The sequence below is a fragment of the Capra hircus genome, chromosome 7 (genome assembly GCF_001704415.2).
Source record: "Capra hircus breed San Clemente chromosome 7, ASM170441v1, whole genome shotgun sequence".
NCBI lineage: Eukaryota > Metazoa > Chordata > Mammalia > Artiodactyla > Bovidae > Capra > Capra hircus.
In genome coordinates this window covers 16,351,848-16,378,488 of record NC_030814.1, presented here as the reverse complement: position 1 = coordinate 16,378,488, position 26,641 = coordinate 16,351,848, and the positions used below count along the sequence as shown (strand labels likewise).

Below are 26,641 nucleotides of genomic sequence, written 5' to 3'. Positions count from 1 at the left end.
TGCTGTTAATTATTACCTGGGGAAAATTACACAGTGTTTTACTCACTAATACTATGACATTTTTATTAACTCATAATCCCTGTGCTAACAGTGGTACATTAAACAAGTTATAATTAAGAGGGCTGCAAATATTAAAAATGCCTACTTTAAAATTCTTCCATCATGTTAAAGGGAATCCGAGTTCCTCTTAAGGAAAGCAGCACCCAAACCAGTGTGGTTATAATATAAATTAATAATCAATAGCCTAGACAGCTTGAATAATATTTTTATAAGTTCCTGTTCTCTTGTCCTTAAGAATGAAGGGAACCCATGGTCTAAAAACATGGTAAAAATCTCTCCTAGCAACTTTAATTATAAAAAGTGAATGTTTCTTGACAGATCTGAAAATTTATTTGAGGACAAGATGCATTAGAAGTTGGTGCCTTGCCCATTCTCTTTTAGTTCAAGGCTGGACATACGTCTAGCTGGGACACACGAACCAATTATGTTCAGAGTTGCTTTAGGAAGACTGTGCAAAGTTAATCAGGGCAATAGATTCAATGAGAAGGAGGGTCACAAATAGAGATAATACTCAGGTACCCTAATTTCCTCCACATGGAGAAAGGATCTTTTCCCTTCTTTTCCAAGGGACCCTCCCCACCCCCACCCCCGCTCTGGGGAATAGGGTAGACGCTAAAAGTCTGAAAGCAAGGAAGTGCATGTAGGAAGAAAAAAGAATAGAAAAAAAAGCGAGAGAGATCAACTCGTGGTCTCTACCTAGAGTCCTGCAGCCTTTCTGCGTGATACTCTGGGGCTGCCAGTTAACATTTCTAGCCTTCCAAGAAAATATAACTAGTCCCTTAAAAGTGGAGAGAGGAAGGAGGAAAAACGGAGTGCCCCATTTCTGACAGTCAAAAGGGAGAGGAGAGAAATGTTCCCACACTGATCTCATTAAGATGACGAGAATAATGAGTGTGAATCTTATGTATGAATCTCACAGTAGATAGAGGAGGGCATAAATGTATCCCACATTCACCCTTTTATGAAGCCTGATATACTACATTTATTCTTAGCTTCATCTGATACTACTGTTGGGGGTTTTGGTTACAATATTACAGCTTTAACTTCCAGTTTTGCTGCTAAAGTCATCTGAGTCAGTCATTCAACACAGCTTTATTGAGTGTGCATGAAAACGGGGAAGATCTGTTAATGGAACTGAAATGCATCTCAAGCAGAACAGCCTGAATTTATCTCCTGTCACTGGTTCCAGTGACGGATTAAAAATACTGAAAAAATGGCATTTTTCATTTTATGATCTAGTTTTTTCCTAGTTCCTTAAACTTAGGTTAAACATTCTAGTCTATTAGAAATTGAACTCGGGTATTATTATGCTTCCCACATACTTTTGGAGGAAGAGCTGTGCATTTTTAGCAAACACCCATGAGAAATTTTTCCTTGCGATATATCTTCCTTTCTTAGGTCCAGTACAGGATATGTTCAAATAATGATTTTAAGTTAAATCATTTTTTAAAGACTGATACAAATTTTGAAGATTACATAGCTTTCAGGAACAAAACCCTGTATTGTTGAGGTCCTGTATGTTATTCAAGCCTAAATGATCCAAGATCCCTCATACTTAAGAAATTCAAAGCATTTCATATAGATAATTTAATTTAGCTTTCTTCACTTGAGTAACTACAATAGCAATAAATTGGTGGACCAAGTTTATAGCAAACTATACCTCACATAATTTATATAACAAGTGGGCCACACCCTACAAATTCTATGAATAATAGTATCTCAAAATATGCCCAGATTATTATCAATTCAGTACTTCCAACACTTTGTAAAGGAATATAATATTTCATTTTATTGCTTAATTATATGCTAGAAGAATTTTGATCTATGTAATTTTAAAGGAAATTTAGGATTGGAGCAAACCAATGAAATTAAATCACCAGTTTTCCTAGGTAATTCACAATACGTACACTTTTTTCCTGGCATTTATTTAGTCTAATGGAAATTCGGGCATGGACAGGTTGATCTCCTACCATTAAATCGATATGGATCAATATAGATGGTTTAAACTGTTTAGGCAATTCACGATATAGTATATGTTTAAAATCTGGGAAATATAGTCTTAAAGAATCTACATTTACTTTTGGGAATGAGTAATTTATACTACTTAGAGGCCAAATGACATTTCTTTGCTTGTCTAAAATGTACCTCCCTCAAATACACAGTGAACTTTTTGTATTCTCTATTACTATACACACATCTCTGCAGTGTTTGGGGGAGCTGTAATGTGATGTGATCGCAACTAGTAGAGAAGTATATCAAAAGACAAAATATGCACTTATTACATGAACTGCAGGAATAATACTAAGCAAAGCAAGCAAAGATTTACTATTTTGAGTGGGCAATTCCAGCCCTTTCAGGTCAACACATTTCTTAATAAGACATACCTAGAATTTGGAGCCTAATTTTACACTCTTAGAACTCTACAGAACAATGTCTCACACTTGGTTTTCCTTAATTAAGGACAACAACTTATAAACTTCATGATAAAGATTCTCTCTTTCTCATTCTCTTCCTTTCTCTCTTCTCAATGCTGATGTCTTTGAAACATTCATTACCAACAATTGGGGGAGAAGGAGAGTAAATGCCTCAGTAAGTCGCTTTCCCTTGTAACACTTTAATTTCCTCCACCATAAAATTATCTCTAAGCTCCCTTCTAACCATAACACTCCATGACTTCATTGCCACACTTAAAAGCCTATACAGTCTCCACTTCTGTGGGTCCCTTACGTTTGCCATGAGGAAGATGGTCTATTTGAAGCTAGGATTGGGGTGGGTGTGGTTCTTGGCATTTTCAACACCAAGCCGTGACTGCACTCTAATTTACTTCCTACATACGACATTTCCATTCTACAGCTAGTACTCTATGACTGACAGGCTCTGTGAATGGTTCTGTGTCATTACTTATGACATCAGACATCACAATGATTTGTGGCCCCCAAATTGTCACTACAGGGCAATGTGTCCCAGGGTCAAAGGAACTGTCTTACAAAACAGACAGATCTTGCCTGGAGGTTTTTGAGTCTATATGAAAAAATAAAAAGTTTTAATTACACATCAACCAAGATTTAGGACTTAGAAATAAATTCTCATATTCTGAGAATTGAAAAAATGAAGGAAATAGGGCACATCCAGACCAACAGAACCTAGGTTAAAGGTCTCTCCTAAAAATACCAGCCTCCTGGTTGGGGCATGTAATAGTCTCATGCAATGGAAGAACCAAGATCTATATACAATAATTTAAACAAATCCAGATAAGTTTTCAACATTTCTACCTAACTAGAGAAAGTGACCTCAGCTTTCTGAACTTCCACATTTATATTTTATTTTTCTCCTTCACTCATATCACTTCAAAATATATAATAACACCTCTTGTATACAACCTCAGTATAATAATTTGTAGGTAACTCATGGACTACTTGCAACTTTAGCAATCTCTTATTTTAAATTAAATCCAAAGGATTTCTCTGACTGACTAAGGAAAACAGTACTTAATTCACCAACATTTTATAATAAATAAAATTGGATGATATATTCTTGTTTCAAACACGTAAGCATTGCCTGAAGTCGGCTTGGCAGAAACTCTAGAGATTGCTAACTATGGAAAATGCAGTAGAATTATTTTTATATAGCTAAGTGGGATATAAAACATCATATGTTTACTTATTATTGACAAATTACAACAGTAAAAGTTGTTGGACTCCTATGAGGAACTGAGTAATCAGCCATGCAGAATAGCCAGTAGAACATGTATCCTCACTGTTTAAAATGACTTTTCTATTCCACGCCCCCTTTGCCTTCCCTTCCCGTGAAGATCTGATAGGTAATCAAGTCTAATGAAGTGTTCTTTTATATCTCTGACATAATGATATCCATTTAGGAATATAAAGATTATCTATTAGTCATAAATATAGTATAATGTATGGACAAAACCCATCTAACCCTTATAATGATGGAGATATTACTTAGCCCAGAATTGATGTTCACCTCACTTCTCCTTTTCAGGGAAGCACTACAATGCACCCTTGGAGCTGGTGTAGAGGAGAAAGCTCCCATATGGGGTTTCATAGGGAGAAAATGTAATTCTTCAGTCTCTATGAAGCCAGACAAAACTTCTCCTTTCATTGGACTCCAATATAGTCAATAATTTTGTATAAACATCACAAATTCTCTTTCCTCAGACTGATTATGGGAATCATTTGCATTGTATGCAAACTACAGAAATTCTAAACTAGACTTTACCACCAAGAGCATGAACGTAAACATAGTTAAACTCACATTAAACCTCCTCTAGAGCATGCATTCCCGATGGGGTTGAGATGGCACCCAAGGGGGCAAAAATTGGTTCTTAGGGGACAGCACAGAGAATCTTGCATATCACAGTGATTTGTGGCCCCCAAAGCTCAACACTCCCTGAGAAAATCTTATTCCTTAGTATTTCATTTCTCTCATTAAATTAAATGAAAAGCTTCTCCTTAGGGGAGTGAATATGGAAAACTGTTGAGAAATGCTGATTTAAAACAAAAGAAAAGCTAAGTTTTGTCTGTAAAATCCTTTTCCTCATCCTTAGAATCAGGGTTGCCTTTCATTTTTACCCAAATATCTGTTTACACTTTGATGTGATTTCCGTCTTTCCTTGTGAGCTCCTCTCTGAATTTCTCTTCATTACTTCTCTTTGAGCCAGTGGCTGATGACTGGTACAAACGCGAGAAATGGTCACTCTTTCATCTTCAGTGTTACTGATCTCTAATGTTACCACTCGCTGAGGGTCAGATCTCCGTCATCAGAGCAAAATAGCGGATGCAGTGCAGAGTCCTAACTCACAGACCTACCATGGCAAGAGTGATCCTACGTCTCTATTCATTCTACCTGTAATGTTAAAATATGGTGAAATGATGGCAAGGAAGGGGGCAATGAAAATCTTTCTTAACAGCATTTCAGGTTAGCTTCTCACTTGTTAAATTAACTCGAATACACCATAATTCTAAGCTATATCTTCATAACTGGTCAAAATAGAAAAATCAGACAATAGAAAGCATTCTACTCCTTACTTCTTAATATTTACCCCATACAAAAGGGCATGAAAACATTTGGAGAATTAAGTCACTGTCTAAAGTATGGTAATGACTGCATTTCTGTTGCAATGTACAATCTTTCAGAAGAGCTATTATTCTTAGTTTACAAAATTTTACTAAAATAAATTTCATAATTATTCATTTAAACTTTCTCTTTTGCAAAACATTTGACAGAATATTATTTTGGAAAGAACTATGCCTTGCTATGTTGCTTAGAATGTGTGTCCCCAACAATTTAAATTGAAGCTGGAGGGTGGAAACTTCTTCGGAGAATAAGAATCTTGGTTTAGGAATCTGAGGACAGACAGTGAAACATCTCTAATTTCATTATTTTGTCATTTTTAATCCTTAGTCAACTTAATCATAAAATCTGGACCATGCAACATATTTTTTAAGGATCACATAAAGATTCTGAGGCTGCAACTACAAGATATGTAATGCAAGAAGCCTGCCTGGTGTCATCCCAACTTTCACTGCACATACCAGTAAGATTCACGAGGAGGCTAATTCCTAGATTCAATATGGTATTATTGTTATGCTGGTGATACGTGAGCTTTATGTTTGATTATAATACACTGCAACTGCACTGTACTTGAAAAAAAAGGGAAACAATTTCATTTTCTTCAAGTCACCCACAGAATGTCCCCAGATGATAACATCGGACAACTTTCTGCTTTAGAGAACAAAGGAAGGAAAGTAGAAATGATAGAAAAGGTTTGCGATGTGTTTTAAGAATTAAATTCCTCTTGTAAATACAAAATAAAGCCTAAGAGGAATTTTTGAACTGTAGTAGATTCTACATCTTACGTGATTACCTACCTCCGAAGAGCAGGAGGCCCTTTTACTGACATCTATTAAAATAAACAAAAAAGGGGCACAGGTACCGTTTAAAGAAAGTTAAGTGCTGATTTGAGGAAGTGCTACATTGGTATATGCAACAGCCACAAAAATAAAACCAAAGAATTATACATTTAAATAGACCTACAAAGTGAACTAGAGCAGCATCCTCAAGGATTAGAGAAATCTAGTTAAAATGCTTTGTCCTATTAATATTTGATTTTAGCTAATTGTGATCAGTCCTAAAATTCAACTCACTTCAAAAATCTGGTCTTTGGTGGGGGGAGTTGCTAGAATTTATATGCAATGCTTTGTGAAAGGCATCACTTTAAAAAAACCTATTTTTTTCATTAGCTAATGCTTGAAAACAGTTTCCTTCCATGGAATCTAGATAAATTTTGGAAAAGCGTATACTTTGAACACCAACTTAAAGTGCCAGCATGTTCATATGAATTGGGCACGCAATCTACTCACTGAAAAGTGTAGTACTAGAAGTTTCTAAGTGTCAATGGTCTCTGATGTTGTAATAGGAATTTTAGGCAACTTTGGAGATATACAGTCTTCAAAAGCAATGAAATTCTGTACAGGCTTTCTCTTTCTCACACATTTATGAAGGAAATGCTTAATGTACCTTTAAAATTTATATAAACTAAATCAGTATTGTTTATAAACTTGGTAAGTACTTACATCAGGGGAAAGCATACATAAAGAAGGGTTGGCAAAAGGTCTTGGAAGTTTAAATTTACATAATTCTAGGAAAATTCAAGAATATATGGATAGGACCATCAGTTACAGATCATTTTACTTTAGTACTTATTTCTATGGTTTTCAGGGGTCCTTCTGTTTTGCTGTTTTGGGGAGAAAACAAAAATTATGTCTGGAACATTTCCAATTTTTCTGCTAGCACTAAAAAGAAAAAAATTGTAGCAACAACAAAAGCATCTATAAAAATCATTTGAAAATTGCTACAGACCTGAAGCATAATTTTGTTGGTGTGGTATTATTGATGCCTCTTAAATTATTGAAACTGGACATTTCTGTTGAAATTCAAAGTTACCTCCCATACAGCCAGTACAATCCCTCTCTATTGCTCAGTGAAGGCTAAGACTTGAATCTGAACTACGGGAGATCTGGACGTGTCTTTGTTTTCACATTAATATTTCTTCTTAAGTGATGCTCCCTTTTCAGTCCCTGAACATGAAGGCCACTTAAAATGTCCTTATTGTTTGTAATAACTTTTAGAAAAATCCATATGCTGTTTAATAGCAGCAGGCTTTCTACACAGGAAGTGCTCGATATGGTTTCCTGGGGAGCCTATTGTCTTCCGATCCTTGTACACCAGCCACATAGCCCCTGCAAGTTCAGTTCCTCCTTTGCTTGTGCTTCCTCCATTTTATTTTATTTCATTTTTTTATCATTTGGCTACAGAGAGCTGCCTCATGCCATTCTTTGCATACATCATCTCTGGTTTTTCTCTTTTGCTGCATAACGGCCCCGCTTTGCTCAGAGTCGCTGCTGTCCCAAGTGTGATCCTTTACTAAAACAGGGATTGAATGAAGGTGGAGCTCAAATTATCTGGGAGCAAAGGAAAACCAGGCATTTGAAAAGGACCCAGAAAGGAACGAGTAATGAACCAGAGTGGCCTCAGTGAATTGCTCTAGAGGGAATTCTCAGTTTTGACACAAAAGGAATGCCTGGATACCAAGGAAAACCTAAGGCGGGGGGGGGGGGGGGGGGGGGGGTGCGGGGGGGCGGAATCTCAGTAGGAAGCCTGCCTCGTCCAGCTGGTCAGCCTGGAGGGGTGAAGCCAGTAGCTCTGCAGATAGGAAGAGAAACACATGTATTTTATGAGTAATGGTTGAGCATTCAAACATGCCGTTTTGGAACACAAGGTACTTTGAGGAATTGACATCCCTTCATAATTCATGTTCATTGTCCCTCTAAGTAAAATATGTGTCTCCCTTTAGTTATTCTGTTAGGAATCGTGCTTTAAAAGCAGGAGGACATTTTTGATAATGCACATCTTAAACTTTTCATTAAACTACCAAATTTAAATTCTACCTTTTTGTGCACTCTGACATTTTTGTCTGGCATTTTCATTAATTTTGCGACATACATAAATGTAGCTGAAATGTTAACTGATCAATACTTTGTCTCTCTCATGTAGCACTAGCGCTCCGTTCCCTAAGGACCACACAGCAGAACAGAAATTAAATGTGTAAAATATCAAATGTTAATGTTAAACACAGCGGCACTTACTGTATAACGACAGAAAAGGCTAAAACAATTCCAAATGGACAGATGGTACCACAAATTATCTACAATCCCATTTAAAGATTAAAGTTTGTCCTGTAAAATAATTCTTTGACGCACACTGAAGTGTGTCCTTTTACTGATAGCTCAGTTGTCCAATTATTTTTGTGCTCATTACAGTGAGAAATGACAGTACTGAAAAAGAGAATGTGCACTCTTCCCCCTCCCGCCCATGTTGCACCCACTGACATCCACAAGAACACACATGTCTGGTCAAGAGGCTGATGAAAATTAAACCCAATTGATGAGACATTTACACGTCTACAATAGATGATTCCCAAAGACAAGCGTCCCTGCCTTCCACATCACATACGTATGGGTTTGCTCTTAAGCATACAATATTCGTAGTAAAATTTAAAAACCTAATTCATGGAACACAACAACAAGGACATTCCCAGGCACATGCCTGCTTATATTTCATCCATCACCTTCCAGGCTGATTTCTATTTCTCATAGAGTCAGCCGGCTTTGAACCTTCCACAGAACACACAGGTAGCACAAAAAGAGAGCAGGGCATCTCTTCCCCTGCATTGCTCATGCTCTCCACTCTAACTGACATCAGGACAAAAATGACTGTTTTTCCGTTTAAATTTCACTACTCTACATTTACTTTTGGATGCTAACTTAGAAAAGAAAAAGAAAACAGGATAGAAAAAAAAGGCACTTAAACATTATAAAGTTTACTGATCTGGGCCTAAAACCAAGCAGCATAATGGTACAAACGCATGTGCTCCATGAGGCAGCTGCATTTATGAAAAAGTGGGCCAAGTGGAACCAATATTATAATAATAGACCCGTGATCCATCAACAGGGAATGATGGGAACAATATGTTTGTAACAATGGGGTGCTGCTCATAGCCTCTCCTAATGGAAAGCAGTTCTTTTCAATAAACTGGCCTAAAAAGGCTCTGGTTATGCAATAAGATCTTTGAAACATTTCGTTTTTAAGTACATCATTTAATATCTAGAAGATGAATAAAAATCCTACCACGGTGTTTTCTTTTTTCCTGAATTGTTATGATGTTAAGATTACAAGGTACATATTTTAAAGGCTCTTTTGGAAAGGAAATAATATCTGTGTGGCTTTGGGCAAGGTACTTAACTTTTCCATGCCTCAGCTTCTTCCTCTGCAAATCAGGAAAATAACAGTATCTACTTCAAATAAGGTTGCTGGGAATATTTAATTTACTAATGCACAAAAGGCACTTTCATGCTGTAGTGCCTGGAAAAGTGTTTCGGCACATAAATTTGTGATAGATATTAGTTGTCATTATATAAGGGTTTTTTATATTAGAATTTAATCTGAGGTTAAAAGAGATGAGGGATGGAGGATTATGAAATAATTTAGAATTTCAATATAAGGTCTAGGAAAAATTACTAAAAGGTATTAAGCTAAGCCTATCATCATTTAATCACTAGCTTTATTAGAGCAAACTCTTATCTATACGGCATCATTGAACAAAGTTTCTCCACATAAGAAAAATATTTCATACTGACTGGATCATTGATTGGTCTACTGATTTAGACAGTTATTTACACCGGGAGCCTACTAAGGCGCTAGATGCTCTGCAGGTGATGCTGGAGTCCCAGGAGAAAAAGGCAGGGCCCCCATTCTCCTGGAACTCCTAGTTCAGGTCCAGATCAATGAAGCTGGTTGTTGTTATTTGCTGTTTTAGTGACATTCAACAGACTGAAATTCAATGCTTCTTTTTTTCAATGAAACCATTAATAATATTGCTTCTTCTCAAAATTCCTGTTAACATGTATTCACATTGTAGTTTGGGGCCTGTTTTTTCTCCATGGGTGTCAGGAGCCCCTTTTCCTATCTTTATTATGGCCTCCCCTGCCCCTCCTTCCTGAAAACATCTTGCATTCAGCTTGTTTCGCAGGATCGAGTCTGTTAGAAACTGACCACCAGCTGAAAGAGAGACCACTACCTTTCTTTCCCAGTGAATTTTGACTCCCGTACAGTGAAATTACTCAAGTACTGTGTAGCTAAGTTTCTCAGAATTTCACTGGCTGATACACATATTTTTTCAATCAGTAGGAAATTGTGAGGAAAGTTGACCATCTTGGATTCATTGTACAGGAGAGACCTCTAGAAGCCAGGTGAAGTTTGTGAAGACTTACATACACACTGTAATGCTGAAATATCCAAAATGAAGGTTCTTGAACAAATGATATAATATACGGGTTTCTCTGTTTGCAAATGCCATAAATAGCTATGAAACAAAGGGGAGAAACAAAGATGGCAGATGACACTCTCGGTAGAATATTACTGTGTCTGCTATACGGCCCCCTAGAATCTGGACGTAATGGCATAAAATACACATATAAACTCAACATCATTTTTTTTTTCCCCTCACTAACATTAAAGTGCCTCTATGATGCTGAAAAACAACAACAAAGTTTGCTTAACAGTACTCCAATGTATTTATCACGTGAAAGAGCTAAATAAAAGGATATTGAGAGAGGCAGATTTTCCTTTCTAAAACTTAATGATGATGCCAGTCGCTTTCTTTAAGGAGACAACAACATGTCTTTGGGAAGCAGGCTGCCTAACTTTCTGGTAACTCACAACACAAAGGGACGTACACACTCTTTGTTCCATGTGCTCAGACATTAATGAAAGTCCCGCACAAGGCCTGAGAGGAGGACAGGGCTCAAAGTATTGAACTGATGTGCCTACACTCATTTGAATGGTAATTCTAAAATGTTGACTTGTTACTATAATTAAAGCTCTTCTTGTAAGCCCCCAAGATAAAGTCATAGTCCGCGAACCCCGCAAATATAAGGACACATAAGGGTCCTCATACTCTAACAAGTATGATAATAAAATGAAAGATTTCAAAAGAACGACTCCACTTAAACTTCAGACTGAAATCCTGAATACGCAAAAATAATGTGAGAGCAGAAAAATCTCAGCTGAAGCTCAGAGGAAAGAATTCTTTCTGAATTTCTAGCTTTGCAAGTTGGTTTCATCAGCAATTTTTAAAGAACCAAAGTAAAAGGCCACTGGATGAATGTTGTCAGAGGACTCTGGAACTATCAAATTTCTCACTTGTACCTTTTTAAAAACTGGAAATCTCAGAAATAATAAAGCATTCATCCACTTCCAATCGTGATTCACATATTAAAGTATTACAACTAGCATTCTACTGCCAAAGATTTTCTTATTTTGAAAAGATATCCATAGGATAAATACAATTAAAATGAGGATGGTCAAGATTCCTAATTTTTTTTTTTTTAACACTGAGGACTTTTCTTGGCCCTGCTGTTGGGCTTTGGGATTATGCAACATGTAAAATTTTACTTTTTAACTGTCACAGAGAAAATTGCACATTGGCTGAGATGTCTTGTATTCCGGAAATCTGAGGCGGGGAGTGGGGATGTATTCTTGGACTCAGACCTTGAACATCCATCAGGTTCCTGCCCACGGCAAATCTGCCCAGTCAAATCTCAAAATAGAAGTTAAAAATGGCCACATCGACATAACTGTAACTAGAGCCGCAGAAACATGCAGCTATGATTACCGAATTTAATGAATAATAATGTAAGTAATACAGTATGATCATACCACAAAAGCAGCGAGGCTCCTTGGGGGTGAATCCCAGTCAAAGCAACTATTAACATAGTATGCAGCATTTATGAGCACCATGACACAACGCTTCGTTCTGATAAAGTTCCTTAGCAGCAGCTGTAAAGGAAGATGAAAGCCATTATTAGAATTTGCAAGACTAAAATCTATCAGATATGCTACAAAATTCAAGTTTAGTGTGACTTAATATGAATTCAGAAAGTTAATAAAGTTGTAAGAATATACCAAGCAATTTGGCTCACAACTTAGAGGGAGAGAGGTATATCTGGAGAAGGTGGAAAGAACAAAATTACAAGAGCAATTTCTAAGTTAAATATATTTGCATAAAGAGTAATATCATGCAAGTTGAGTTACCTCTGTTCAAAAGAAAAAAAAAATTCCAATGGATCAAAAACATTTTTTTTGACACTTAAAATGCTGAGAACTTTAAATATATTTAAAAATTCTGAAATCCTGTGCTTTTAAAATTCTTTAAATGCTTTCATTTCAAGATATTTCAAAGTGAAAATGCTAACTTGGGATGTTTTTATTGAGGAGCTTAGAAAAAAACCTGTCAAGTATTGCTTTATTATAGAAAAAAGAATATTTTATCCCCATTTCAGTAGGATTTCCCTTTCTTCCTATCATAGTTTCATTCCTCTTCTCTCTTTTCCCTCTTCCTCTCTCTCCTTCCCACAATAAATTTTACCCACATTTCTCATTACTTTTTCCTAATTTTGGATTTAGGGAAAAATGTACGGTAACCAAGTACTTTACAAAATATTTTCTTAAAAAAGGTATATGACAAGCTATTACATATAAATTATGCTACAAGAATATATTGTACAACACAAGAAATATAGCCAATATTTTATAGTAATGACAAATGGAACAAATCTTTAAAAATTGTGACTCACTACACTGTACACCTGTAACAGAATATTGTGCATCAATTACACCTCAATAAAAAAAGGGACAAAAAATAAACTGTAGATATGGAACAAGATTAAGAGGTATATGGGAATTTATATAATTAAAAAATTTAAAACTAAGGCATGGCTACAGTTGTAAGACAAACAGCCCATATACTAGATACAGATTCAAAACATTACATACAGTTATGTTAATAATTAGAATAATTATGTCTGCAGGTTAATATTTTGCTACTTACAAGTATATTTCAAGGCTAATCTGGTATTTTAAAGAAGTAGCTATGTAAAGTTGACTGGGCTCATATGGAAAACATCTGCATATGTATGTACATATAGAAGCACGTACATACACAGCAGTTTAAACCAGTTAAAATTTCTTTCTGGCAAAGTACAAAGTGTCCCTATTTGTTGCCTTCTTGGCCCCTACTCACCTTTAAGAGTTTTACTATTTTTAAATATAACTGTGGAAAAATGTAATCTGTATTTCCATTCAGATAGATATTTCATTTGTACCTCATGCACCATCTTTAAACAACTAAAGATTCCACTGTTTTTGGTGAAGTGATTGGAATAAAAACAAAGTAGTTTTGGTCTTCTAATAGCACAGAAAATTATTAAATATTTTAACACACACAGATGAGTTCTGTAAACTGTAGAGTCTCAGATATATTTTATTTTCGCTGTGTTAATTGAAAGTAAACAGCTTTTAAAAGGGGAAACTTAGTGCTCTTTTCTTCACTTGATATCAAATCAAATTTAAAGCTACAAGTCTAATTACAAGATATCAAGTCTAAAATTCCTTCCTGATAGGAAAATCAGGGTTCTTGATTTTCTATTTCCTGAGCTAAAAATGCCAATAAAAGTTCACTTCTAAAAGATCATAGTCAAAGTCTAATTAACAGGAGGGTCTCCCTTAAAAGATAGAGCCCCCTCTCTCGTGGATTAGAGGGAAGAGCTATACACTGGGCTTGCTTTACACACACCTGCATCATACCTGTGGGTGGTCTGGACGTATATTTGAACCTCAGCTTTTGGTGTTCTCATTTACACATTCCATGGCAATCAAATTGTATTTTATGTTCAAAATGATCATTCTTTTGCTAACGAATGAATACATATCCATTCTATGCAGAGCCTACAGTATCCCCTTTCCTTTCTGACCACCCCCATTCAATTTATTAGTTTGGTATTGTCCTTGTTTGATCTTTCAAGGAAAAGAAGGGAAGAGAGAAAAAGAAAGAAGAAAAGAAAGAGCCATTTCACATCAGTAGATGATTAAACATTCCATAGTCTTTCCACACCCGCCCCACACCTCCAAAGTTTATTTGAATTTACATAGATGTTTTACAGATAAAATCAGGTCTTCCCAGAGGGATTCATCTTTCCTCGCTGTTTACCTGTTTAGAGAGTCTGTTTTCCTCTTCAATGTACTTCTGTTCTTTGGGTATTAATGTTCGTAAGCTGGCTTTCACCTATACATCAACATATGTGTCTGTTATGGATGAATATATTACAAATGTTTACAAGTTTTTCACGCAGTTCAATATGCAATCATTGCTAAAGTTTCAAAGTCCTGGCTGCGGTTCCCATAAAATATAAATGTATACAGTGGCACATGCCTGCGCTTTCCATTTCTGATGCCGGCAGGCAGTAGCCACAGCACAGCCGCAGCGCAGCCGCCAACTATAACAGAAAGTGTGGGTGTGCCAGGCAGTGGCAGAAGCGTATTCTCCAGGAGACATCAAGGTTTAGAGAAAATGAGGGATGACAGAAATTCTCTACAAATCAGGAACAAAAGCTTTCATGAAACTGAACTCTTTAGCAGTACAAAAAAGCCAAAGTTAAGACTTACAGCATTAAAAATCACATCTATTTCAAGATAGATGACCCCCTTTGTTGGCCCTGTCAGCTGCTTGTTTTTCAAGACGTAGGCTTTCTGTTCACCATTTTGAATCTGCGGGAAAAGGACATGACAGCCGTCTGTCTCGCGGTCTCCACTGAATACACTCCCTCGGTGACCTTTGACCCCCAGCTGCTGAAACTGACAGAGAACCCAAAACAACTGTGGCAATTCTGACAAGTACCTGTTCATTACCAGGATCGAGTCTGTCAGGAAAAATTAACTATCATGGGATTCAACATGGCCGTGAATTGAGTATGTTAAAATTTTTAGTGTTCTTATTACAGACCTTGGTTGAGAAATGACAGATATAGAGCTGAGGGTTTTTTTTTTTTTTCTTGAGCAAAAGCAACACAGAGCTGTGTGTCATGTGAATAAAACTTACGGACAGCAAGGGTATAGCAACTTTGCCCAGAAAGTCAGCACTTCGATCCCGATCTTCATCATAAACTGTCACTTCAAGAACTGAATGGATATCTTTAATGTTGCTGCAAAATAAATATATGTAAGGGGGAAAAAAAAAAGACTTCATCAGTGGGGAACAAGAACACAAATGCTTTTGAAAATTTAGATAGCTCCAGCTGATTTGGTGTATATGTGTTTTATGTATGCTATTTGCATATACGTGTACATAGGGCAGATTGGTGTCTGACAGAATTTCCCACAATGCATCTTAGTAGACAGCAGTGATGGTTCTATTATCTGGAATTTTGAATACAATTTTAATTTTAAGTTATAATTTTTCAATAAAATATAACTTCCATCTGGATGGCCACAGAATAAATCACTGTTTTAAAAAAAAAACCCATCAATAAGTGGCACTGATTTTTTTAGGCTTTTTCTTCTTCTCATTATTACAATAATTTCTATCTTCTTATAACTCCCACATAAAACACCACCAGGTTTGATTTCAGCAAGAGTCACAGTATATTTTGTACCATTTGTCTATTTTTATAATTTTTATCCACAGCTCTCATCAAAATGCTAACTTATTTCTGTTAAGTTTATAGTAAAAATTAACTACATAGAATACAGAATGGAGAAAATGTAACATTGATAGCTATTGTACCACCCTAGGATTTAGAAATTAAGTAGTGTTCCATTATGTTCCAAAGACAACATATGCTAATAAACAACTGTGCAAGCTCTTCATATTTTTGTTTCTAGAAAAATAAGCCCCAATTGTTGACAGCATTTATTCTTTGATCAAACTGTTTACCAAGAAAACATGAATTAAGAAAAAACAAAAAATGAATATATTCATTACTGAAAGACTGCAGCCACATGTGAAAAGAGGCTTTATCAGAACACAATCAATTAATGGCTTTGATAATAATCAAACCTATTCATTCAATTATGCATTCCAGAGAAAAACACTCTCTACAACCTTCTTAGGAGTGCAAGTCTCCTGACCAGGCTTTCATCTCTTATAAAAATGTGAAATTCCTTAAAGATAAATTGGTCAGATAATTAAATCTGATTAGTTACTGGATCTTAAGCAAGGACATTATAAGAAATTAATGAGGAATTTAGCAGTTTCTCATATACAAAAAAATAAAACTATGTTAGAAAACTTTTAAGAAGTACTTCTATTCGGAGAGTTTTCCTTTGTTCAGAGTTCATTTCTAAAGCCCAGCTTAAAAAAAAAAATCCACAAATTTAGGAGATACTACAGAGTAGCAGTGGCAGCTTTTACAGTGAATGACTGGAAAGATTTACAAACTTTTTAAAACAAAATGAAAATTAACTCAAAGAGTTTTTTCTTCTTTGGGGAGGGGTGTAAGTAGGACAGTGCTTAATATTCTTATTGTGCTAAAATGCAACAAACCAAAACTAAAGCATCTGCTGAATCTGAGACTGGATTGTTTGCTGATTTGAGCAATGGAACAAATAGAGCTTTGTCCTCCTTGGTGTCAATGCGATTGGGGAGAATTTCAATAGAAAGTATAAAAGGAAGAAGCAGTATGGCAATTCAGTTAATGGAAGCAAAATCCTTAGTCAAAAAAATGCACAGCTTAAAAAAAATATCTGTATAAACACACACAAAAATGGCATACCCTTTCCCCAGGTTTCACTCTCAGGAAGGTAATACAATTATGCAATTCATTGTTGCTGGCAAAGGCAGGCCAGATGCGCTGAGCTGGTAATCAGTTAAGAAAAAACACACAAAAATCTCGAAAATAAATATCATTTAGCGCCATTCTTGAAGCGAGCTCAAGGTAACGACTACTTACAATGTGAAGACTTTGTTCCACTCAGGGTTCAGATTTTTGTAGACAGTATGTGTTAGCAGCCTATCATTGTTCAGCTCAACCACACAAAACGGGTCACTTTTACCTACAAGAAATATGGGGGGCCAATTTTAGTATAAATAGCACCCAAAGCTATTAGTATCGTGACCACGACCACATCTCTTTTCTAAAAAGTTTTACAGAAAACAGAAAGTACAATTTTAAAAATTAAACAAACAAACAAACATTAATATAGAGTTAGATGTAACAGGGTGATGTTAACAGTTGTGATTCAGAGCAATTTAGAACTTGAAAAAAGTTTTAAAGAGCTAATTTATACAGCTACTTTAATTTGCAAATTTTGTTTTTACAAAAATAATACTGTAACGGCCAATAATGAGGGCAAAGGCGATATGTGCCCATCCCTAAATCAGGTTTTATTTAATTTAATGATCATTTGAAAGGTTCAACCCCTTCACTTTACATGCATAAAGTTGCATGTATTTTCCAACTCATCTGAGTTACTAGGAACTTGTAATAGAAATTCCTAAACAAGTTTATTTTGGGAAAACTGCTATTTTGCAGAACTACAATATTTTAATCCGACTTGCGATTCTCTTATGAAATATCTATGGCATCACAAAAAGGTAAATTAGACCCTCTGAGGCAGAAAAAATTCTGCCATTTGAAACTTAACCTCAACAAACCAATCTGCATGCTAAAGAGATGTATTTTTTCTGTCCACAGAGAGTAAAGGATTTGGAAGTTATCACATGTTTACAGCCACTCTGCGCAACCATAGTCAAACCTCATCTATTCAGTAATTATATCTTGTGATGTCCTCAATATTTTTGTAATGTCATGTCCTATATTATAAGAACCTGTAAAGTCAGAGGCTCTATGGGGGCAGTATTAATGATATTAGTGCAGCATGTAATTTGTTTGATACCTTATACAAATGACAATGAAATCAATATTTAGACAAAGCTGTCCAGAGGTCATATCTTTTAAACGACAATATTGATTTAGACTACATAAGAGGTTAATGTGCATATTATTAACTTTAATGATAAAGAATAATTGTTTTAAATGCATTGTGAATTGTAGTCACAGTAGTTTACACTTCTGTGAAAGCTTAAATATCATTGAAGATTTTCCTATTAAAATTTAATAGGAAAGAATTCATTAGCTAGCAAGGACAGATAAGCTATGTATTCCCACAAAGCAGTGTATTTACTTTCCATATTGTAATATTTAAAATGAGCTGTACAAACTTTGACTTACCTTTAATTTAACTTTGACTTACCTTTTAATTTACCTCTTTATTAATTTTACATTATAAAAGAGATTTAATATGTGTGTGTGTTAGTTTGGTGGCCTCATATAGCCCAGGATAACTGCATAATTTAACATTATGGTAGTCTTTTCAACTTTTGGTCTTGGGATTAATTTTCAATAAAGAATAGAGAACTGAAAGTCTTTCAGGTCTGGTGAAAATTTCACCCTTGATCTAGGATCTGTGTTTTTTTCCCCCACATTCTTCACTCCTCCCCTTCTACCTGCTACCAACCTCATTCGTAACTCAGACGTGCCATGAAAGATAGTGTTCAAAAATATTTTGTTCATTAATTCACCTTACAGTAGGTTTTATCTGCCACATCAACTTTATTTTGTCCCAGAGAATTTAGGTAAACGCATGAAAAGTAGATTAGTTTTCAAAACCTTAGTTGCTCTTAAGACTCATATTAAACATTGTCTTTCCACCTAGCTGTGCTGGAACAAAAGAACACAGCGTATAATCTACAACCTCAACTAGCTTATAAAGGGATTGGAGAGATAAAATATATCCATATATAACAAGCAGAGGGAATATTAAAGCCATATTTATGACAGAAACTATGGCAAAGCAAGAACTACTTTACTTTCACTTTCGATGAAATGATAAACTTCAAAAACACTTAAAAGACAAGTATAACTCTCACATTTCCTTGGACTTCCTTGTAATTTTTCTTATGCACATATATATCCATATTAATCTTAACCAGTAAAAATAAGTACAAAAAAATTCACTTCTTGGTATTTTTGTTCCCTTATTTTCACTTGCTATACTCCAATTGTTAATACTATTCTATTTCAATTACCTTGGTTTTACTTGCCCTCCAGTGATCAACAATGTGTGATAGATTCAGTCGAAACTGTACCAATTCTCCAATAACAAGACACAAGAACAAACTCTAGAGACTGAAATCTGTGCTGAAAAAATTCACTTTAAACTTCTAGGAACAGAGGATGAAAATGTTGACTTTTTTTTCCACAGGAAATTATATTCAGTTGTGTAAGCAAAGAGTCGGACTCTACTGGGCAACTGAACAGCAACAAGACTGAATATAATACTTTCAACCAACCCCATGGAAGGTCTCCCAAATCATCACCTTTGTTACTATATCCTTATTTGCTGACAAAAGAAGACCTAGGTCAGTGGTTGGCCAAAGGATTAGAAAGAAACAAAATCTATGCTTACTGTTGAATATTATCCATATTCTGCTAAGAAACGAATGTATTTATCAAACCCTATGTCTATGAGGTAGTTGCAATCCATATTTTCTGGCTATTTAGTTGATTATTTCTCAAAACCATTTTAGGGAAAACCAGTATTAGCCATCTATCACCACATTACTTAACCCCTCAGTTACTCTTTTCTATTAGAATAAAGTTGTTAAAGAACTAGAGACATTTCTACACCAAAAACAGTGCAAGAGCCTCCTAAAGACACTTTTCAGTCATTTTGCTATTTAAACTTCCAGTTGGCATACCATCAATGGCAAAGACATTCTCCTATCAGCACCTATCTTATAACTTGATTTATACTGATTTTTCCCAATCTGAAATCTATTATTCTTACACTTAAGTGAAGTCGCTCAGTTGTGTCCGACTCTTTGCGATCCCATGGACTGTAGTCTACCAGGCTTCTCTGTCCATGGGATTCTCCAGGCAAGAGTACTGGAGTGGGTTGCCATTTCCTTCTCCAGGGGAGCTTCCTGACCCAGGGATCGAACCCAGCTCTCCTGCATTGCAGGCAGACGCTTTACCCTCTGAGCCACCTACGGTCATATTAAAGATTGTGATCAGTGACAGGAACGAATCCATGTAAAGGCTATTTTCACTTTTCCAAAAACTTTTTCTCAAATTTAACCCACTTTCGATGCCTTTTCAGTATCTATTAAAATCCACATTATATGGTATGTGTGTGTGGTCAGTTGCTTCAGTCATGTCCGACTCTTTGCAACTCCATGCACTGTAGCCCACCAGGCTCCTCCATCCATGAGATTCTCCAGGCAAGAATACTGGAGTGGTTGCCATGCCCTCCTCCAGGGGATCTTCCCAACCCAGGGATCAAACCTGCGACTCTTACATCTAACCTGCATTGCAGGTGGGTTCTTTACCACTGTGCCACCTGGGAAGCTCATCATATAGTAGGCCATATAGTTTTTCATCTCCAGTCTCAAGGTCCTTAAAGTTCTTTGCTTGAGTTATATCACACCTTTTGTGTCCTCAAATATTCTAAGTACTTCCAGAGCTCAGGTCATGGCATTAAAGTCCAATGTGAAAGGCCAGTGGTCTGGGAGGAAGGGCCTAAACTTTGGAGGCAGAGCAAGCTGGGACTGAATACTCACTACGGGACTCTGGGCCAGTTCCCAAACCCCTTCAACAGTGACAGTAATGGTCCCTTGTAGATAATAGCTAGAATATAAGTAGTAAAATGTCTGGTATACTAGCAAGGGCTTCAATAAAATATAGCAATAATAAGGGCAATAATAATACCAATAAGGGCAATTACAATACTTACTGCAATCACTGTGGACATTTTCTGAGTTATTATATAAGCCCAACGCAATGTTTTCATTTATTTGCTCAAAAATTTTTATGATTCCTCTATGAGAAAGATGCTTGTACTCTTTCTATTTTACAGAGAGGAAGCTGAGGCTGGGTGATTATATAACTCTCCAGGTTACACAGGCTGTAGTAAAACTGTCATTCAAACTCAAGTCTATCTGACATTTAGAGCCCTTGATCTATCCCCTTAGTTGCTCAGTCATATCTGACTCTTTATGACTCCATGGACTGTAGCCTTCCAGGCTCTTCTATGTATGGGATTCTCCAGGCAAGAATACTAGAGTGGGTTGCCATTTCCTTCTCCAGGGGAGCTTCCTGACATAGGGATCGCATCCAGGTCTCCTGAATTACAGGCAGATCCTTTACCATCTGAGCCACCAGGGAAGCCTCAACTGTACCATGCCATATCTCAGTATTTAGTGAGTCACACCCGTGGAAAGGCTGGGTAATGTCTTGTCTGTAGATTCATTTATTCAACAAATGCTTATCGCTTACCACATACCAGGCATCTTCTATGTGCTGAGGACACAGACATGCATAAAACAACTTAAAAAACTGCTGAACTTGCAGAGTTTGCATTGGAGAAGAAAGACAATGGATAAGAACATGTTAGCGTATTTTAAGAAAGTGAGAGTATTTTAGAAAGGGCTGAGTACTATAGAGAAAAATTAAGTTGAGAAGATCAGAGAGGAGGTAAGGAGTGCTGCTATATATGCACAGTTTTAAAAAGGACAGCCAGAGGGGGTCTCAGTGAGAAAGCAACAAGTGGGCAAAGAAATGAAAGAGGCAAGAGAGTGACCCTTGGCCAGAGAAATGACTGTGCCTGGTGTTTCCAGGAATCTCCAGAAAGCTAGTCTGACTGGAGGAATGGATGGGGAGTGGGAAGGAGTAGTAGATAACACAGTCAGAGAGGTATGGGGAGGGTGGCCAGTCTCTGGAGGAGTTTGCTTTCATTCTAAGTGCTAGGGAAAGGTTTTGGAAGGATCTCAGTTGAGATGCAATGGGATCTGATGGCTGCCATTTGTAAAATAAGGTAGAAAGAGGGCAATGAAGGAGATAAGGAGAAGAGTTAGTTAAGAGGATATTACAATAAACCAGGTGATATCAAGAGATCAGACTCTGGATATATGTTGATGGGAGAACCAACAGAATTTGCAGATATCAATATTGAACAATCTGTTATGCCTGATATTATTATTTGGAAATGGAAAACAATCTATTGTGCTTAGCCAAGTCAGTCTCTTTTGGGAAGGACAAGAAGTATTCAACAAAGTGCTCTGACTAGCTATTTCTAGACTTCAGAAGAGGAACATTTAGGCAAGGCCATTTTATCTTTAGCTTTCATTCATCTTTTCTTTCTAAAAAGTTATGTTTTTACAGTTATCAGTGTGGATGCCAACATGAGATCTTTACACACTATGCTATTTTTGACTAATTTAGAAAGAACCTTTCTGCCACTGCATGATTCAAGGGCAATTAAAAAGTAACAGCAATTGCAACCAAAATAAGAGTAAACATACAATATTAAATACCATGAGCTTACTACTAGAAAGCCCGCATGACAGTTTTGTTTTAAAGAAGTGGCTACACATAGTTGATGTACTTATCTGGTTTGCTAAATGATGCTTTAAATGACTGGCTTTTCAGTTCCTAAATTTTGCTGTCTTGATTAGATGCCATTTAAACAAACAAAAACAATCACAGAAATACCAGTGATGGACCTAACCATTCATTATCTGCTTAATTATTCCTTCTTTTCACGCTTTTATCATTCTGGTTAGACCCTATGATGTGCCGCTCTGCTTGCTGAGGGTATGGAGGAGAGGCATTGACTACAGGAGGCAGCGTTGATGTCTGCAGAGTGCGCTGTACTTCACAAAGCTCTAGAGAGCGAGGCACCCACTCCAGTGTTCTTGCCTGGAGAATCCCAGGGACAGGGGAGTCTGATGGGCTGCCGTCTATGGGGTTGCACAGAGTCGGACACGACTGAAGCGACTTAGCAGTAGCAGCAGCAGAGAGCGAGGCAGAACTGGCTCCTGTTATCGTTTTATTCGATACCATCAGGCTAGGAGGGCAAGGAAGGAAGGCAGCATCCAAAGTTGCAGTGAATCTTGTTTCCAGCCATTTGGGGCTATTGGAAGAGCATGCGTGTGTGGGAACAAAGATCATGTAATCTCTTGTTCCCCTCTTACTCATTCTTATCGGAAGACTCCAGCAGACTGGTGGGTACCAACCGGCTCTCCCTTAACTTTCACTATTTTAGATAAAAAGTGCCCATGCCTCTCCTTTCCAGTGCAGGAAACTGGAGATTTTGGTTTGGATGCAAGACAGAAATTGCAGCAGTGCTGGATGAGGGTGGGGCAGTGGGGTTGCCTGTATTACCCACCATGACAGCTAGAAGAGAATCTTCACCTTCTTCGAGAGCATGGCCATTTTCCATGTCGACGATTTCTAGAGAGTTGCAGGAATACATTTTGAAGCTATTCATTACTTATCGAGTGTCTACTTGTCTCTCCCCAGAATTCTAAGTATGATTGAGGCATAGTGCAAAAACCTAAGACAGCTCTAAAAAATGAGCATTAATCTAAAATAAAACAAATGGGTTAAAGTAGCCCTTAGTCCATTTTTTTTTTTTTAAAGACACAGCTCTCAAAACACACACAATTTAGTAGGCACAATAGACACATAAATACACAATAATGCAGGGTTGTGAGTGCTGTAATAAAGGTGAGTAAAGAGTGCAAAGGAAGTGTATCATTCTCTAAGTTTAGAACAGGAAGGGGAAAAGAAAGTGAAGACTTTTTCCCAATGGAGATGACTCTGGTGATCTATGATAATTACACCTCTGTCACCAGCGATTTTAGAAGTGAAGGACTTTAAGATTTGTGCTAAGGAATATTTAGTTTAAATCTATTTGTATATCCCTTTAATAGGGTCTCTGTAACACAAAACCTAGATCTATATTATATAGCAATTATAATATGGGAGTGGGTTGCCATTTCCTGTTTCAGGGGTTCTTCCCCACTCAGGGATCAAACCCATATCTCTTGGGTCTCCTGCATTGGCAGGTGGCTTCTTTACCACTGGGCCACCTGGGAAGCCCATTAGATAGATACTTACAAATATTATGTTAGGACTGATGCATTTCTCCATAATCTGGTTTAACACTAAGGGCTATCTTTTTTTTTTCCTATGAAATTTTATAGGGAAGAAAATCTCCCAAGAAAATTAAAATTAGGAGGAGACTATTTCACCTTGACTCATAAGAATAAACCTGTAACAGATTTTGAAGCATCTACTGTATTACTTCAGCTCTTCTTATGGTGGAAAGACATTCCTATAACCATAAAAATAAATGTCAGAAAAGTCTCCAATGGGCATCTCTTCTGGCAATCTTCAAAGCGGCAGTCAGGATTAAACAGGGTGCGCTGACTGGCTAATTCTCTCTCACCCCTAGCCCTGGCTCTCTGAGGTCACCACACTGACATATTTACAAAGAACTGTGGGAAAGTCAGCACCACCCCTGTTTTGTGGGCAAGCAGATGACTCTAGTTCATGCAGACAAGTGGTTTGAGCATTGAGGCCACTCAAGAGATACTGAGTGATATTCCCGCTCCCAGAATAGAAGGTAAGTCCCAATCCATCAGTGGTGGGGTTTGTCCACGGTCCTTTGGCTGCTGACAAGGAGCACCATTTGCTGGGTGTGATGTGTTATAAAAACGTGTGCGTGTGGAGGCCCTGTGACCCCCTCTTTGTTGGCATGTCTCTGAAAACACAGAGGCTTTCAGTAGCACTGAAAGCAATTCATACCCACAACGGTCTTTTATTTTGGGCTACCTGGCCCAAATCAAGCTCATTGGTTTAACTTCCTCAGTTGCCACAACTTGAAATGGTTATAATTAATCTTAAAAAATTATAATCAGGGTTGCCATCTTTCTATAAACTGGAAATAAATCCTAGCATATAACAAGGTTATAGTTGAGGGAATGCCACAGGGTCTACCAAAATAAAGAGCAGCCTACACTGGAGACATCTTCCAATCCTCTCCTTGTCACTGGAGGTGAGGCTTTGGCCTTAGCTTTTTTCATTGACAGCCCTCAATATACTTTAAACATCTGGTTGGCGTAATTACATTAGCTGACACTCTTCACTAGGTTCCCACTGGGTCTGGCTCTGGACTGGGTAATAAAAATAGGGCTTCTTTTTTCTTAGTTAAGGCATGAAGCAGGTGTCATAGTGGCAGAAAAAATGGGCCCTCTAATTTTGTGGTTCTTGGTCCAGTAGGTTTTTCCTCACAGTGAAGATTTGTAATGCCCTCCTCTCACTATTCTGAAATATGATAAGACTAACCTGAAAGTTATTTCAACATTTAATATGATGCTTTAATGCTATTATTCAGAGGACCTAATAGAAAGTTGTATACAATTAAGTCATACATTTATTTGTTTAACAAATTTTTATTGTTAAAAGATTTATCCAACAAATATTTATTGAGTATCTACTCTTTGCCGGGTCATGAAGGAACTGGTTACCCACTCCAGTATTCTTGCCTGGAGAATCACATGGACAGAGAAGCCTGGCGGGCTAGAATCCATGGGGTCACAAAGGGCTGGACACGACTGACCAATTCCCAGACAGATGAAAAACAAAATAAGGTCTCTGCTCGCCTGGAGCCTGCTTGCAGTGGGGAGCGAGGAGAAAGAGGATGAATACTGAACATAATTAATAAGTAGATTATATTGTATGCTAGAGTGATGTATGTTAACAGAAAACGGAAAAGATAGAGCAAGACAAGGGGCTTGAAGAGTGTGGGGAAGGTCACAGTTTATATATTTAATTACGGTGTCTGGAGTAGACCTCATGGATAAGGGAAGCCTAAGCAAAGGACTGAAGGAAGTGAAGAAGTAGCTAAGTGGATATCAGGAAAAAAGTGTTCCAGGCAGTGGCGGGAGCCACAGGAAAAATCTGGTGTCCTCTGGGACTCTGATAGTGGGGCACAGTGAGCAACGGGAAGAATAAACAGGTCAGAGATGTAACAGGAACCAGGCCATGAAGTACCTTGGAGGTAATTCTAAGGTCTTTGGTGTTATGTGGCAGCCATCAATAAGACTTGAGTAAAGAATATGTATTTAAGGGTGCAATCTAGAGTCAGATAATCATAAAACAGAGTTTAAAGCTATCTTAGTGTCTATATTTAGTCAGGTAGGACATGGGACAATTTTCGCTATTTATGTCTAGTTGTCTAATAGTTTCACTATTTATTACTGTCTAATTTTTAAAAAGGCAATTAGTATCCCCAACACCCAATACAAATAGTGCTCCCCAATCACTGTGGCAACTTAATTCCCCTACAGATGTCTAAAATACTGAGGGGGCAATACTGCCATCTCCCAACTGAGAATCATTTCCCCACAGCAACAGTTTTTAAACATTTTAGTTTTAGGAACTCAAAGGTTATTGAGGATCTCAAAGAGCTTTTTTTTGTGTGTGTGTGAGTGGGTTATATCTATCAAAATTGACCATTTTAGAAATTAAAATTGAGAACATGTTAAGACACACTGTGTTCTTGGGCTGAAAAAATTAAAATGACCATACTACCCAAGGTAAGCTACATTTTCAATATAATTGTTGCCAAAAATACTAAAGACATTTTTCATGGAACTAACACAAATAATTTTAAAATAAGAAAGGAACAAAAGAGCCTGAATAGCCAAGACATTCTTGGGAAAGAACAGCCCTGAAAGGAGTCATGCTTCCTGACTGCAGACTATATTACAAAGCCACAGTAATCAAAACAGTATGGCAGTGGCACGGAAGCAGACAGC

At 37.0% G+C, this 26,641-nt stretch overlaps 1 protein-coding gene across 8 annotated transcripts in view; it reads right to left on the bottom strand.

Annotated features, from left to right (window-relative positions):
- Nucleotides 1-26,641, bottom strand: part of MCTP1 (multiple C2 and transmembrane domain containing 1) — a 557,812-nt gene that overhangs the window by 149,228 nt on the left and 381,943 nt on the right. For 5 of the 8 annotated variants that reach the window (XM_018050030.1, XM_018050036.1, XM_018050031.1 and 2 more), the window contains 5 exons: nt 16,926-17,028; nt 15,077-15,179; nt 14,644-14,832; nt 14,189-14,263; nt 11,860-11,979 (listed from right to left, as the gene is read on the bottom strand). In XM_018050030.1, the coding sequence (XP_017905519.1) occupies nt 11,860-11,979; nt 14,189-14,263; nt 14,644-14,832; nt 15,077-15,179; nt 16,926-17,028 (590 nt within the window). The remainder of the gene's footprint in view (nt 1-11,859; nt 11,980-14,188; nt 14,264-14,643; nt 14,833-15,076; nt 15,180-16,925; nt 17,029-26,641) is intronic. The other 3 variants (XM_018050032.1, XM_018050035.1, XM_018050034.1) reach the window with 2 other exon arrangements.